Raw genomic sequence first — 17,555 nt, forward strand, 5'->3', positions numbered from 1 at the left:
AAATAAAACATCTAGATTTTATGGCATGAATCAGTGGTCTCCTTCATAATAGTAGACTATCAAGGTGAAGTAATCTTGTTTTACAATAATTCTTAGGATCACAGAAATCTGAACCGGAAAAACCATTTAGTTTACTGAGATTGGTCACACTACAGCTAAAGTTAAGGAATTGTGGGTCAGAGGCTCTTTTTATTCAATGAGGAAAGGAAGGACAATAAGCCAGAAGTCCCTTGTATATCCAGAAATGCGGATGGGGTGTAATTTAAAACCCCATGAAAGTGGAGTAGCGTGATTTACAAATTCCAGCTAACATCCAGATTGATTATTACTTCTTACAAAGATGTAATTTTATTATTCATATCTATTTAACCTGAGCACCCGCATGAACTAAGATCTAACAAGTTTGCCAGTTTCTTACCACCCCTTTTGGTTTCAGCCAATAAGCCCCTTTCAACTTTCCATGATGGATTTTTTCCCCCAATTTGTTTTTTTGATCCTTTAAAAATAATTTGCCATCTTAGTCTTCTCTGGCCAGAGCCTACTAACACCAGCCACCCATGAAGGGCATACAATTATCAAGCCAAACAAATTTTCTTTGGTGAAAGAGACAAGCTTTCGAGGTCCACAGACGTCTTCCTCAGATCTTCAGCTTTGTATTTGGTTTCTCCTTTGGAATGTCATGTAAGGTTTTACTAAAATTAGGATACCTTTTTATATTTAACCCTTTTGTAGCTCCCTCCCTTGAGCTGTCTCATCTTCAGTGGTGGATTGCTTCATCACAAGGCCAGTGTTAGGCTCATCCCTTAGAATATATTTTCTAGTGCTTTTTGCTCCCTTTGGAGACTATTCTGTGGATAGCCTAATAAATCTTATTATCAGGATGTTTTTTCTAATACACTGTCTGAATGTTCCTTTTCTTAATTTCATCCCATTACCTCAGTATACCCAGGATATGGAGAGGAAGTGTTAAATCCTTGCTGTCAGCAAATATCAGTGGCTAAAACTGAACCTTCGTCCATTCCCTTATTTTAGGTGTCCCACAGCTGAAACTGCTCTGTGGAGCTGACATGCTGGAGTCCTTCGGAATCCCCAACTTGTGGAAGCTGGAAGACATCACTGAAATTGTGGCAAACCATGGCCTTGTCTGCATAACTAGAGCTGGAAACAATGCACAGAAATTTATCTATGAATCTGACACGCTATGGCAACACAAGAATAACATTCACCTGGTAGAAGAGTGGATCACCAATGACATCTCTTCCACCAAGATCCGGAGAGCACTGAGGAGAGGACAGAGCATCCGTTACCTGGTCCCTGATGCAGTCCGGGCTTACATTGAAAAACACAACCTGTATAGTCCAGAAAGTGAAGACAGGAATACTGGAGTTATTCTGGCCCCTTTACAGAAACATGCTAGGGGGTGTAAGCAGGAACAGACACTGTAATCTAGCCTGTCTTTATGCTGTGAAAACCCTATGCTTGAACATGGGAAGATGTTTAATCTCTCCTAGTAAATCAAGTCTGATTCTGTAGCCCTTGTACATATGTAAGTACCATTGAATTCAATGGGAGTTTTGTGCGTATGGGGCTTAAGCTTGTACAGCACAGGCCTTGTCTTAAAAAAATAAAAAAAAGTATGTTTTACCTCAGGTTAGCTAACATGCATGAGCTATCCTGAGGTAAAAACACAGTGAGGACAAGGCACTTAGTTTTACCATAAGATAAACTAGGAACGGTCAGCTCTGTTGACCTCACCAAGGGTATGTCTACACTTCCCATATTACAGCACAGCCGTGGCAGCGCTGTGATGTGGCCAGGTTAGTCACACTTTATCACCAGGGGAGAGCTCTCCCGGTGATTTAAAAAAAAACACCCCAAATGAGCGGTGGTAGCTTTATCGCCCAGAGTGCAGCTCCTGGCGATAAAGTGCTGTCTATACTGTCGCTTTTCAGTGCTAAAACTTTTGTTGCTCAGGGGTGTGTTTTTTCGCACCCCTGAACGACTAAAGTTTTAGCTCTGAAAGTGGCAGTGTAGACACAGCCCTAGTCTACCTCACAGTAAAAGGGTATGTCTACACAGCCGACATTAAAGCGCTGCCGCTTTAATGTGGCTGTGTAGTCATGGCTCCAGAGCTGGGAGAGAGCTTTCCCAGCGCTGTAATAAAACCACCCTCGTGAGGGGAATAGCTCCGAGCACTGGTAGCACAGCTCCAAGCACTGGGAGCTGTCTACGCTGCCACTTTACAGCGCTGAAACTTGCATCGCTCAGGGGTGTGTTTTTTCACACTCCTGAGTGAAGAAAGTTTCAGCGCTATAAGTGGCAGTGTAGACAAGGCCTAAAGTAACTTGTCTTCTCAGTGTTTTTACCTCAGGGATAGCTGACACTCGTTCATTATCCTGAAGTTTAAGAATAGACCTTTTTTAGCAGTGAAAACAAGGCCTTAGGAGCTTGATTCCTCCATTGTCCTTTACCTTGTCATTTACAGTTGTGCAAATTGAGAGTGAAGTGGGTGCAGAATGCTGCCACTCAGCTGTGCTGCTGTTTTACACTCACTTTGCACATGAACAGCAACAAGAGATGCTAGACAGTGGAGAAGCAGGCCCTGCAATTATGCATTTTAAAGGGGAATCATTAAGTGCTACAATTTGATACCTACATCTGAGCATAATGAAATGAAACAAAAGGGGTTTTACAAACTCTGATGTTACAGATATCTTTGACTAAAACTTTAGTCATTCAGGGGCGTGCTGCTGTAAGCTCACTGGTGTAGCTGCTCTAAGCCGACAGGAGAGAGTTCTTCTATTGGGCTTAATTACTCTAGCCCCCAGGAGCAGCGGCAGCTATGTCAGTGGGAGAAGCTTTCCCATCAACATAGCACTGTTCACACTGGCACTTAAATCAGCATAAGTTATGTCACTTGAGGGGTAGCTAATTCAGACCCCTGAGTGACATAATTTATTTCAATTTAAGCTGCAGTGTACCTATAGGCCAGGCACTAGTGCATTAGAACCAGAAAGTGAAATTAACTAGAAACAGAAAGCAAAATTAACCTATTTAGTTTGGCTGTTCAAACTGAGTGACCTGTAAAGTGATAAACGACACAACTGTTCTGAACACTTTACTGTGTTATAACAAAAGACAAAGTCATTTCAAGGCAAAGTTACACTTTCTTCCACTGTCATGTGTATTAACCGAAAGCTTGGGAATGTCTGCTCATGAAAATGAAAAAAAAATTGTTACAGTTCCTCCTATCACTGCTGCATAGTAATTAGCATACTCCAAAATCTGGAGTATATAATAGTCTGATTCATTTTAAATATATATTGTTCCTACTGTAACTACAGCATAAAGCAAAGGACAATAAGAAAGATTACAAATCACATGCTAGAATAATTTTACATTTTAGCACCAGCAGCATAGTCACAGCTGAGTGGTTTAAATGAAGAGCAGGATGAGGCTAGGTTGGGTTTATATATAAATGCAGTGAATAACTTTATTTCTGTGTTTCCCTGCCAGGGGTCTAGGGCTTTGAAAAATATTTGATGCTAATCAGGAGCAGGAAATTATATAATAATTGCCTTAGTCTAAGAGTAACCCTATTCTTCATGAAAGGACAGCCCAGATTCAGAAACTGGGCCCAGCTACTGGTTTAATGGCTAAAGGTTAAGAACAGTGTCTTTGTGCACATTATTCAGTTGGGCCCTTTCTTTGAAATGAGGAATAAGATTTGTGAGACATTTGATTTCTGAGCCAGAATTTCTATAACTGGAGGGGAGGAAGGGTAAGGAGATACTAGGGCTCCAATGTAATCTACACATGTAATTTTTCTTTCCTAGAAGTCTGGTTCTGAAGTGAGCATAGCAAATTGTGTGTGTAAGTTAGAACAACCCTATAAATGTCATGCTGATGATTTCTACACTCCTCTCTCTCCATTTTGTGTGTGAATTAAGTGCCTTATCAAAAGTTACAGGGCTTGAGGAGCTATTATTCAGATAGTATGAGAACTGTTGAACTGCATCCTCCACAACAGTGGTCTGTCATACTGACCAGATCAGATGTGCTATCAGAACCTGAGATTCTCAGTGCTCTGGACAAGGTGAGCAATGCATGGCATCTCCACATGTACACAAAAATGCTGGAATTAATGTATGCTTTAGAGCCTCTGTGTGCTGCTGCTAGTTCCAGTTTGCAACCATTGGTTTCTTCAGAGCATGTATACTGTATTTAAAAAAAATCTTTGTGATAAAGTGAGCACATTACCTTAAAGTGCACTTCTGACTCTGAAACATGACTGAAATTGGCACTAAGAGGTTCCATGTTTATTTCTTCTCAATGATTTCGAGATCAAATGTGATCTGTTTATAATTAAAAATGTTTGTTTCTCACTGGCAGCTATGCAAACTCACCTTGGACTTTGATAGTCAAGCTAGGTTCTTTGTAGCTCACGCATCATCATGGGTAATAAAGATACTGTAGGCCAAATCAGTGACATTTGGGCAGTCCCACTGCCTTAACTGGGCTAACAGATTGGAATTTTAGTAAACAATTCTACTGATAATGCCCAGGAAAGAACAGAATTCACCTCTCTCTCTCTCTCTCAGCTATGTTGGTTCTGCAGGGCTGACAGGAATAAAAAGCAATAAAGATGTAGTTTAGTCATTAAAGTCATCTGATGTGACCCGGAATACACAAGCAGAACAGATATTTTCTGTGAGAGAGTGCTGTTTATAGTTACCTTTCAGAGTAAAATTGCACTTTAAGTCTGAGATTTACTTTGTAAATCATGATGCCAGTGTGTTTTGTGATAATTTATTTATATAATTCAAGAGAAGCATTGTGCACTAAATAGAATGCTCTGTAGTGGCCTGGTCTACACATGTTATATTTTGCTGGTCTTTGATGCAGTTATGTGTAATAGGTGTTTAAATAAAAATGTTGGTGATAAGCAAGTGTATTAATTTGTTTAGCATTGATAAAATTAATCAATGTCTAGTTTAGCCTAAATCTTAGAAGCTTTTCCACAGGGTATCACCTATAGCAATGGGATTCTGCATGGGTGAAACAGTCTGCCTATGCAGAGCAGCTTGCTGGACTGGAGTCATAGTTCTATTGTGAAAACTGATCATTCTTTTCTATTGTACCACTAGAACCCACAAACCAACACAGCATCAATTTCTACTTTGATTACCCAATCTTGGTCCCAATAAAATCAATGGCAAAACTCCTGTTGACTTCAATGAGACTAGATGTGGCATTTTTATCATTAATTTTCTAGCTATTAGGGCTTTTTAGAATAGCTATCTTCCCCACAACAACAGAGATGTAGCTAGTGAGTATGGGTCAGTGGGTTGCATTCTTGCCTCTGGGCAAAATGATCCCACATTAAAACATGATATCAGACAAAATGTGACACTGTTGTGTTGAACTATTAAAGATGTCATCTTTCCGAGAAGTTGCCAAATTGAGAGCTATATTGCTATTCCTGTATAGGCAGGGCAATAACTACTCCTCCAGTATAAGTCACTTTTATACATAACTCTGTGTCCACATGGAGTTATACAAGTATAACAATTTTAATACAAATATCACACCCTAACCTAAAAAGTTATATGAGTAAAATTTTCAAATGCTGACCAGCCCTAAAAGACCCCAAAAATATTGAAAATCTAGTATTCACACAAATAATCCAGTTCACTGAATAAATTCAAAGAACAAATACATTTACAGGAATTATAATCTGTTCACAGATGTACTGCAAGAGGGATAAAAAGGCTACATTTGTCAGATGAATTATTCATTGTTCTCAGCTGTACTGTGTTATGAGAATATTATGTTTATACTACACATTTCATCCATCCAGAAGAAGCTTAAAATATTTTACAAACAATATGTCTGCTTGGAATCACTTTATCTAATACTGAAATGCTGCTTTCTCCATGGTGGAATGTTAACATCTGCCTAGCTGTGCACAGCAACACTATAGAACTTTGAAACTACAGGGGAATTTATGGGGCAGAATTAAATGACTCCTACTGGAATTTGGCCAGCACTCTGGGCTATGCTTACAAAAATCTCCATGGGATCCATAATGAGCTCAATTGTAAAGGATACTTTTTTATGTCTCATCTTAAAGCTGGCAATTCAAGCAGTATAGCCTCTACACCTAGGCTTATAGTTTGGTACCGATTTAAAGGGAAGAGCTCCACCTACTGAACTATTAGCATAACTTTCTACACGATGTCAGTTTTCTCTAGAAGTTTCCTATCTGTTCTTACGCAGCACCCATCACCATAATATTTTAAGCCCAGATCCTTGAAAGTATTTAGGCTCCTAACTTCCATTGATTTCCATGGAGGTTAGGAGACTAAATACCAGTGAGGATCTGGGCCTTATGCCCTTCCAAGCAGTGACCCAGCTGAACCCTCCTTATTGTGGGAGAGATGCCTGGAAGGATTATGCCAAAATAACCCATGATCCATCTATGCAGCGTTTATCTTTCTAAGAAGCAAGAACAGAGCCCTTTTCGGTTCCTACATTGACCACTTAATAACTTATATGTAGATTTTAACTCTTTGACTGGGGGGAAATATTTTATAAACTACAAATTGTTTGTCTGGGTAATTCCCTGTTAGACTATATGCTAGAGAAAAATACCATTTTCAGAAGAGGAAGAATGCCTTGGTATCCCAGTATTCTACTTCCATGGTCACATGGGTCAAGTAGGAACAATTGTTAGCTCCAGAAATGTGGTCAGAGTTTTGAAACCAGGTTTGTGAAATCCTGGCTCTCAATTCAGCAGCAGCTAAATAAATATAGTAGTTGAGACTGTTTCCTCATTCAAGATTCTGACTAATATAAATGTCAATTTCACCATTCTTTTTTGCTACAGCAGCAGCACAGTCTGGGTTAAAGTTTAAAAGTCACATAATTTTTCTTCTTTCAGATATTTATAGGTTCCTCTGTGGTGCTCACCGCTATAGCATCTGAATACCTCACACCTGTGACTAAAGTAATCCTCAGAACACATCTCAGAAATAGGGAAAATATTGTTATCCTCATTTTACAGATGAGGAAACTGAGGCACAACAGTAAAATTATCTTTCTGTGGCAAACTGGGAATGTTCATAATGTTTTCTCTGAATGCTGTGGTGGTGCCTCAGTGTCCCCTGTGCAGTTCTTAAGTATCTAGGTGGTGGAATAAGGGTGTGTGATTGCTACAGAGCAAAGGGCCAGTGCACCTAAATGCCTGGCACTCTGTCTCCTAGCAACTGATGGTCTGGGCCCCTTCTCTGCAAAGGTGCCAGCTGAAGGTGTTGGAGACAAAGAGGTCAAGTGACCTCCTGGCCCGGGAAAGGGGCTGAGCAGAGAGGAGGGGCTGGAGGCGGTTTTGGAGTCTGGAGCAGGCTGGGGATGAGGAGTGAAGTGCAGATGTGGGGGTCTGGCTCAGTGCCCCTCAGAATGGACCCGGCTGAGGGGTCTGGCTCACGGTACCTGCAATCTCTGTTTTAGACCCTGTTCCTGTCATCGAATAAACCTCTGTTTTACTGGCTGGCTGAGAGTCACGTCTGACTGCAAAGTGGGGGTGCAGGATCCTGTGGCTTCCCCAGGACCCCGCTGGGGTGACTCACTGTGGGAAGCACATGGAGGGGCAGAGGATGCTGAATGCTCCAAGGAGAGACCCAGGAGGTGAAGACGTGTGAGCTTCTTGCCCTGAACAAGTCTGCTCCAAGGGAGAGGAGGCTCCCCAGAGTCCTGACTGGCTTGGTGGAGAGCAGTTCCAGAGCATGGCCTGGTGACTCCGTGACACTTTCCCATACACATATCTTTGGTGAACTCTGGAGCTCCTAGCCTTATTCTTAATCCACTAGTGATTACTAGACTAGAGTTTCTCAACCAATAGGCTGTGACCCTCAGGGGGAAGTAGGAGGAGTTGCAAGATGTTGTAATAAAAATGTCAATCTAAAGTAAAGAAAATCTTGCTCCCTATACAGTCCTATACTTCAAGGTCAAACGTATCAAAACACACACAAATAGTATAGGCTTATTGTTATAACTCATGTTTTATACTCACAGTAAATGTAAGGTGGTCATGAACAGTTTTTTGCTTTGAATAAGAAGTTGATAACCTGAAAAGAAACACTGTGCTAGACCATACTGCCTCCTGGCTTTTATTTATATACACAATGGAGAAAGGTCACTTCACAATAGAAAAATAAAGGAAGCCAAATATTAGAATCACCTCATTTCCACATGTAAAACGGGTAAGGGCTTCCATCATCTTCATTCTCCGAAGGTCAGTCAATTACTACATGCCTGGACTCACATTCCCCTTTCCATGCAGAAGCACTTGCTTAGCAGAGTACTGATTACTTTAGTTACTGAAAAAGGTAAAGTCCCACCACCTAAGGAGAAAGGATTCCTTGCACTCTATCCCTCTTCCTCCACTTGAAGACAGGAAATTCTCTACTGAAATCACCCTCTGCTCTAATCCTTATGTTCTGTACCTCCATATGTGGCATTTGATGTAGCATCACAGGGATGAATTATTCAACATATCCATGTTACCTTGTGCATTCCCTTTACTTGATCAGGCTTTGTATGTATTAAAGAACTTGCAGGTCATGTCTTCTATCTATATACAAGACAGCACTTTATACTTGTATTATTAATTATTATTTCTGAGGGTTTTAAAGTGTTTTTCAAATATGGACATTACTATTCACATTTCTCATATGGGAAACTGAAGCACAGTTACAAAGAAATTCAGTGACAGAGTTGTGAATTAAATCTAGGTCTCTCAACTTCCATTTTCTTGCTCTGACTACTAGACCCACTACCCATCTGACAGTGTTCCCAGACTGAGAACAGAGAAAGGATTTGAGCAAGAAAAGTGGTGACCAAAGCTACTGCAATCACTGTGCACATTGGCAACACAGCTGGATTCCAGCTTGTCTTGGTCATAATTCACAGCATAAAAAGGTCTGAGAACACAGAAGAGGAAACTGAGAAACACAGAGGTTACATGATCAAGGTCATTCACTGTAGAGCCAAGAACCAGAATCAGATGCCATTTTTTTTGCTCTAACCGCTACACTATACTGCCTTCTATTCCCATCCAGACATTGAGGAAAGGCGTTAATGTAATTATTTTGGCATAATTCAGAAACAAAAGGAATGTGCACTGTAGTTTCTAATACTGTGGCAAGGAGGTCACCTTCCTCCCCCTGATATAAGGTCATGCACAGCATATGGATCAGTCCTTTGTACCTCTATTAGCATGTCATATTCATAATAAGGAGATTAACTTTCTCCAGACTCATGTAGGTTTCCAACCTAGGAGCCTGGATCTGATGCACCTGCACTGTCCCTCACTTACTAACTACAAAATCTGTCCCTGATTCCCCTCTTAAACTGATGGGGGCAGGGAGTGACCATGAAGAGGTTAAACTATTCACTCGTTTCTCCACTGTGACTCATGGGCCAGTAACATTTGCTCCACACAAAGATTTCAGACAGTGTGAACTTTCCCCTCCAATCCCAGCTGAAGCTAATTGTACTTCCACCCCCTCTTCCACTTCTTGTTTGGCCAGTGGCATACCCCCACGAACAAGGCTGCAGCTGTAACCCCTCCCACAATTCCCCTCATATAGGGCTTAGGTGGGAGCTACTCTCTTTGTCCTTTCTGTGTAGTCAGTGTGCACTTCCCTTTGGGGTTTTTGCTCTAGCAGCCTAACCATGCCTGTAGACTTCAGTGGCACCTGGAACCTTGTGAGCAGTGACAATTTTGAAGGTTACATGCTGGCGTTGGGTAGGTGAAAATGATAGAATTCTATGCACAGGGGTTTGAACTCTGCTAAAACCTAGCTGAAGTTTTCCTTCTCTGTGTGGGGAGAGGGGGCAATTATTGTCTCCTTGTAGGAAGATCTAACTTCCCCCTTTCTTTACTCACTATAGGCAAAAAAAGGGCTAGTCCCTCACTGGCCTGCCTGATCAGTGTATGGTGTGGGATACATTGTAACTAATAAATAGTATGCTGTTAGTTTCAGGAGTTTTTGCTCCCTGTAGTGAAACTTGATATCTGTCCTTGGTTGGTCTTTCTCATGGGGACTTAGCAGTGTTGCTTTACTTTGGGGGAGGGAGGGATTTCTTCAGCTGTGTCCCCTCACTATTCTCACTTTTTTTTTTAATATGCATGTTAGTTATTTGCAAGAATAAGATTCTTTTTTTAGAAGTGCTCCCCCACAATAAGATCTTCTACATCCTTACTAGGGCTACAAGGAAGCTACAAGGTACTCTCACTTTTTCTGTCAGTGACAATGTCCTTGACCTTCCTTGTTGCTAAATATCTGTTTAAATGCCAGTCCTCTAATACAGCAAGAGCTGAGTCTAGCAGACCACTGCTGCAAAATCACTTTTTAACTGTGGTGACCCTAAATAGAATGATGAGCATATCCTCTTTAGTGGTCCTTTCTCTGGCATGCTTTAGGTCAGTGATTCTCAACTGGTGGGGGTGGGAGATGTGAGCAGGTTTCAGGGGGGCTTCCAAGCAGGGCCAGCATTAGACTCTCTGGGGCCCAAGGCAGGAAGCTGAAGCCCCAGTTCCTGAGCCCCACCACCCATGGTTGAAACTGAAGCCTGAGCAATGTAGCTTTGTAGGGGCCCCTGTGGTATGGGGGCCCCAGGCAATTGCCTGCCTTGCTACCCCCTAACAATGGCCTTGTCTTTATATACAGAAAAGCAGTTGTGGTGCAGGTGGGCCATGGAGTTTTTACAGCATGTTGGGGGAGGGCCTGAAAAAGAACCTAGAACAGATGTTCTCACCCTTTTTAACTGTTGAAACTTAACATCTGAACTGCTGATAATAATGGGGACAGACCAATTATATGCAATAACAAGGAGAATGTGGGAGAGGAACTAGAAAGGGTCTCAGTGCCATAATACTCTTGTACTGTAACAGCAAATGTAGGCTGTGCCTTTAGAACCTGTAACAAATCTGGGAAACTTGTTTTTTTGTAAACGCCTAAGATGTCAGAAGTGTGGTGAATGGCCCTGACTCTTTCCAACAGTTATGCATGCAACTTAAATATATTGCTTGGTGTTGGTCTTAACATCCTATTTCCTATCCTATAGGAAAACTGCCAATAGATAAACTATTTGCAAACTGGACACCATCAGATTAGGCCTGAATAAAGACTGGGCGTGGTTCGATGATTACAAAACCTAAACCTAATTTTCCCCTACTGTTACTCCTACCTTCCTGTCAACTGTCTGAAAAGGGCCACTCTCATTACCACTTCAAGTTATTTTTCCTTCGTTGGTATCCTGCTGTTAATGAAATTGTCTTGTTAGACTGACCTCACACTTGGTACGACCACTCACAGGAGCAGGTATAAATGCATGAAAAGATGTTTTTTCCACTCCCTGCATCTGATGAAGTGGGTTGTAGCCCACACAAGTTTATGCTCAAATAAATCTGTTCATCTCTAAGGTGCCACAAGGACTCCTTGTTTTGCTGATACAGATGAACATGGGTACCACTCTAAAACCTGCCAATTAATGCTCACCCTGCCTAAATAGGGGAGTAGACACTTGCATGAATCCCCTTGATGAATGGGAGTTCTTCTTCTCTCTCTCTGAAGAGGAAATGCTGAGGAGCAGCTGAGTTAAATGTCATGGCTGCTCCCAAAAGACTTATTAAAGCCAAGTTGTGCTGAAGTGAGTTGAAATCACCCTTGCAATAAATGGCTCCAGGAAGTTGTTGCAGCAGAGTAATCTTACTGGGATTCTCTGCCTTTATTGCAAAAAGATTTTTTTCCTCCTTTTTATTCTAGTTTGCTGTTTCTAGTATGGGTTACAAGGACATGGGAAGAAAACTAGGTCAACTGATTGCTGGGAGGATGACACTGCAAAAAAATTAAGCAACAGAATTAGAAACTGAAATTTTACCACAGCATAGAACAAGGGCTAGGGTGGATGATGGGACATAGCTTCCAAAAAATAACTTGAATGATGCTGCTGAGAAAAGCCTGGATACTAACACACTAGTTTTTCAACTTCTAACCATAAGATGTATAAAGGTATTGCAGTTTTTCTACATTGCTTCTGATATCTAAAGTTACATGGTCAAATGCTGCAGCATCATGATCAGCAATATATAATACTAGTGCAGAGTTAACCCTTCTACTTAAGGACAACTCATTGAAAAGTGGTGGTATGTATAAACATGACCATCTAATCGACTTATTGGGTTTGTGAGTTTTTTATCTTGGATGTGGTGACAGACCATGTCTTCAGCCTGGGATGCTTGAATATAACCAAAGCAACAGGTCATATATGTGAAGCTATCTGAGCTTCATGTGAACCATGCCAACTGCACTGTTCCTAGTCAGCAGAGAACTAATACTTGAACTGTCTACACTTGGTAGAAATGGAAGACTTATTGTGGCTCTCCTTCTCTAAAGAGTTTGTATTCTGAGCATGAAATTGGGAGGCCATGTCTTGACTCCCAGACCATGTGGCATGTACAGAAACAAATGTCTGTCTTAAAAAGATCATATGAAGAAGAAACATTGTTGGGAGTGTTAGCTTGAGCTGAATGTCTCCATTGCCAGTAAACTTAAACACTAATGCATGTAGTGTTCTGAACTAACAGCTCAAGGATACAGGCCCTTGCCAGTGGCAATAGTCATTGGCTAGTGGTCTCATGCACCATATGAAATGAGTCTAGTCTTGCAGACTCACTACTGATCAGCAGCTGCTGCATGGGAATTGGCAGTCCCTGGAAATGGTTTGAGTTTAAACCATCAGCCTGGTAATGGTCCTGTAACGTGAACAGTTAAAACTACTTAAGAATCCTTAAATTTCTTTCCCTATGGAGCATGGGTAGCAGTAGTGCCCTCTCTCTTTAAAGAGCAAGGACAGACACAGTTTACCTTCAAAATGCAAGATTATTCTTTGAACTACTCAACCGAATGGCTAAGTGGCTTGGTTTGGCTGCCAAAACCATAAGCATTTAACTCTCTGCTTTTGACAGCCCCTTGCCTTCTACTGATTATAAATCCTACATGTGTGAGGGAAAACATTATACTGGTAATCATCCAAAAGACAAACGGGTGAGGCTAAACAGCTCCTTAATGGAGCAAATAACACTACATAATAGGTGTCTAAGCTACAGTGGGTACATCTTGCATACTCTGGGCAGGGAGATGTGAACAGTTCCTTGTAACAAAGGAATAACCAATAACATGGAGAGCTCTGACTCCACAGTTAGGAAGCTCTATAGGACCAAATTCTGATTTATTTTTTTATTACACATGCAGATATCATCTGTCAACTTTAGCTGGGTTAGCATAACTAAGTATAGGCCAGACTTTACCTTAGCTTCCAACCCAGCAGTAGCATCCATTGGGTTGTACTACTAAACCAGAAGTCAATTTAGTCAACACCTGTGCCAGCACTGGCACACTACTCTGACTCACCAATAGTGTAAGGTGAACCATCTAGTTGAGAATCTCTCTCCTGTACCAGGCTAATAAAATCCCAGCAACCTAGCTTGGGAGTTAGACTGCATAGTGTAGTTCATCTTTGTGAAAGAGTAAAATACTAGGTAGAAACATTGTTGAAGACAACTGCCTGAGAGAAAGGGCCTTTCATGTACCTCCAACATAGAGCTGCACTAGCAGCACCCAAACCTGGATTGGCTCTAGGAAGCACTCTTGTGGGCAGCACTGATTAGTGTAGCCTGGGTCTGGTAGGCTGGCAAGTACCAAAAAAATTCATGATGTTGAATCTCTCCTAAGGTATTGACTTTGCAACTCGCAAGATAGCAAAAATGCTGAAGCCACAGAAGGTGATTGAACAGGAAGGTGATTCATTCTCCATCCAAACCACCAGCACTTTCAGAAGTTACTTTGTCCAATTCAAAATTGGAGAGGAGTTTGAGGAAGACAATAAAGGCCTAGATCATAGAAAATGCAAGGTAAAAAAGCTGTACTTGCTCAAATCACAAGGCAAAAATCCACCAAACTGCTTTAACTGACCAAAGATGAATTGTTAATTTTGAGACCTAAATGTTGTTCTCAAACTCTTATTGAAGGAAACCTCAATTTTTTTTGAGAGGTGGGGGTAGGAACTGCTTGTTTACTCAATGGCATAATGTGAGATTTAAGGTAGCCCACTTCCTACAGAGCATGATGTAGAAGCACTAACTGTGGGGAGCAACTTACCCTGGTAAGGGAGAGGGGCTACAATAATGTGGTGTAAGACTAAAGTTAAGTGTCTGTCTGTGTGTGTGTGTCTCTCTCTCTCTCTCTCTCTCTCTCTCTCTCTCTCTCTCTCTCTCTCAAATGCAGAGTGTGGTTACCTGGGACAAGGACAAGCTTGTTTGTGTCCAGACTGGTGACAAGAAAAACAGGGGCTGGACTCATTGGATTGAAGGCGATGAGCTATATCTGGTATTTAGTTAGATTCCAATTGTGAATTAACTTTGTGGCTCTGCATGAGGGATCTATACTGCTGCTTTGATTTGGGTTAACTGATATGTTCCCATGCAATTCTCTGTGCAGTGGCTGCTAGGGTTTACTAACATAAACATTACCAGGAAATAAAGAGAATCTACATACATGTGGCTGGTACAGAGGGCAAGGACTCTACTATCAAGGAGAAGAGATGTCTCCTATAGTAGATTTCTGAAAATGGCTTGGAAGCATTTCAGTATCAAAATATCTGACTTCTTTTCAGTCTCAATCTTGTACCTGGGCTTGGCATTCCTGAACTTCCTCTTCTAGAGTTGGTACTCTTGTCTATCCACCTTATTGTTTGAGTGTCTATCTCTGGGTATTGCAACAGGGACAAAAGACTACTTAGAATATAACACTAAATATTAAGAGCTACTAGACTCCCCACTTCAAGCAGTGCAAGAAGGTTATATAAGCCTTGGAAGAGAAATATATGTAAACTTCCACCCTCTTCACTTGCTCCATTAGTTCTCAGGGTAGTATTCTGCCCTCCCCACCCACTCCAGTCCTCAAAAGACCAAGTGACCTCTGCAAGATGAGGATTGTCTGGCACAAGGCAGCCAACCTTCTCCTGAGAAAGTGTCAGAATTTTACCAATGTACATTGCCAAAGAGTCACAGAAATAAGTCTGTAGCCCCAATCAGCTTCCCCTGCAATCTTAGTGCCTCCCACCCACCAGCAGCCCTGCCAATCAGTGCCTCCCTACCCCCTTGATCAGCTGTCTTGTGTCATGCAGGAGGCTGGGGGGAGGGCACAGAAAGGAACAAGGGCACAGTAAGCTCAGGGAGGGAGTGCGAAGGGGTGGAGTGGGGGCAGAGCCTGTGGCAGAGCCAGGGGTTGAACAGAGCACCCCAGGCACATTGAAAAGTTGGCACCTATAGCTCCAGCCTCAGAGTTGTTGCCTATACAAGGAATAGCATATTAACTTCTGAAAGGCCACAAGTTTGCCACCCTGCATTAGATTAACCTGTAAAACTCTGCGGGGGGCACACATTGAAGAGAATGCAGGGGACTCTATTTCTTATGAGCCAAGCCCTCTGAGCCAAGTTTACATTCAGAAAAGAGGTGGGGGTAGGTGGGAAGAGTGGGCCAAAACCCAGGGAAGGGATAGCAGTGATGTAGAGAAATTTCCACTCTACCTGTGGTACTTAAATGTCCCCATCACCATGGTATTAGAATACCTCACATCACAGCCCCACAGTCAGGTAAAGCGGTGCTGTTATTCCCATTGTACAGATAAGGCACTGGGGAACACCCTAGAGTGACCAGATGCCCCAATTTTTATAGGGTCCATCCTGATCTCTGGGGCTTTCTTATATAGGTGTTTATTAACCTCCATTCTTGTCCCAACTTCAGACTTGCTGTCTGGTCACCCTAGACACACAGACTAAAAGCCAGGTTTTCAAAGGCACCTAGCAGGGGTAAATGTTGTGTAACTCTGGATAAAATGGCTCAGATACTTAAGTATGAAGTGTATAGTTGTTGACCTGAGATGTTCACTGAGATGTTAATATCTGAGCGGAGACACTGATGGCAATAGTTTTATCTGATTTGTTTAGAAGACTTGACCCTCCAACTTCCTTTCAAGAGGAAGAACTGTCCAGAGCGCTTGTGCTTTTCCTTTCCTGTGTGCAGTGGACCTGACAACTCAAGTCTCAATTTTTTTCCCCTGAACTTAAAATGTGGAGTTGTCTTGGTGTTTGGTTTTAAATAGAGTTTTCACAGGAGAATAACTCAAGAACTGCAGTGTTTAAGATCCTTCTGGAAAGTGACTAGTCTCTAAAGAGAAGGCAGTGTTGCCAAATCTCATGATTATTGTTATCCTTAAAGCACAGACTCCTGGAGTCAAGTGGCTGTGACTTCAGTCTTCATTCTTAAAGAAGTTAAATTTCTAGCTCTTGTTTCCCCACAGCCACAACTTCAAAATGTGGTGCCAGTGCACTGTAAAGGCTCAAAACAGAATATAAATAAAACCACCAAATCTTTTACACATTTTTAAAGCTAATCATTTTTTATGAGGCTGATTCATAGTATTGCTAACCCCAGCTGTCATTAAAAAAAAAATGACTAGACAGTGTCACTCTTCACTTCTGTTTAAAGTCAGTTTCTAGTCATATTTGTAGTAGGTAACAGCCCTAGAGTCCCAGGCAGCTGCAGCATAAATGCATGGGGCCTTGCCCTAGTATGGCGTGGGAAAACTACTGCCCACAGGCCAGATCTGGCCTGCCAGCCATTTTAATCTGGCCCTCAAGCTCCCACTGGGGAGCAGGGACAGGAGGGCTGGTCCGCACAGCTCCTGGAAGCAATGGCATGGCCCCCCTCCAGCTTCCATGTGCAGGGGCAGAATGAAGTGGGGATGATTAGCAATGAGCATGAATGCTGCATTTTGCACTGGAGCCACTTTTGAATTGCAGTGTGCTCTGGAATCCTGCTTGCCATAACCCACTGTAGAGCACAGTGGAACCATAACGTGTGTGGGTACTAGTTGCAGAGAGACAGCAACAGCACAAGCTCTACATGATGCTCACCATGACTTGCTTTAAGCCAATTCAACCTGACAAGTACCTGTCAGGATGACTCTTGTTACACAAGTTAAATAACATTTGTGTTCTCTCCTTGTTAGGAGCTCCGCTGTGAGGACCAAGTATGCAAACAGGTTTACAAGAGAGCTTGACTTAGTCCAGCCTTGACTGACACTTGAAAAACACATCAGTACTGAGCAGACCTTATGGAACCGGTTTCTTTATGTACATGGGTTTCTAGATTTCTGTAGGTCAATACTAAGCATCTCTTGATCAGGCATGTCTGTTTTTGTACTTGATCAGGAGAAGATGTAACTGTCCGCAGTTCTGCTCTTAATAAACACTTGAACTATCTTGTCTGACTTGTACTGCTGTCATTTGGGGGGTGTAAGAAAGGGAGGCTGTCCAGTAACTCAAGCCCCATCTAACCCTCAGAACTATGCCAGCATCCCCACAGACATCTAGAAGTCTCCTATGGATTCAAAAGGTCAAGATAATATCAAATCACCAGTTGTTA

At 42.0% G+C, this 17,555-nt stretch overlaps 2 protein-coding genes across 3 annotated transcripts in view; both read left to right on the forward strand.

The window, feature by feature from the left end:
- NMNAT1 (nicotinamide nucleotide adenylyltransferase 1) overlaps positions 1-4,945 on the forward strand; it is a 32,030-nt gene extending 27,085 nt beyond the window's left edge. For both annotated transcript variants that reach the window (XM_050931441.1, XM_050931440.1), the window contains one exon: positions 1,033-4,945. In XM_050931441.1, the coding sequence (XP_050787398.1) occupies positions 1,033-1,445 (413 nt within the window). In that variant the 3' untranslated portion in view covers positions 1,446-4,945. The remainder of the gene's footprint in view (positions 1-1,032) is intronic.
- A 4,749-nt stretch (positions 4,946-9,694) lies between these two features.
- RBP7 (retinol binding protein 7) lies at positions 9,695-17,280 on the forward strand. The gene is made up of 4 exons (XM_050931897.1): positions 9,695-9,808; positions 13,800-13,978; positions 14,352-14,453; positions 17,140-17,280. Exons 1-4 carry the CDS (start codon positions 9,736-9,738, stop codon positions 17,188-17,190), a joined length of 405 nt encoding a protein of 134 aa, XP_050787854.1. The 5' UTR covers positions 9,695-9,735; the 3' UTR covers positions 17,191-17,280.
- Positions 17,281-17,555: the final 275 nt, after the last annotated feature.

This window comes from Gopherus flavomarginatus, chromosome 21 (genome assembly GCF_025201925.1).
Source record: "Gopherus flavomarginatus isolate rGopFla2 chromosome 21, rGopFla2.mat.asm, whole genome shotgun sequence".
NCBI classification, from domain to species: domain Eukaryota; kingdom Metazoa; phylum Chordata; order Testudines; family Testudinidae; genus Gopherus; species Gopherus flavomarginatus.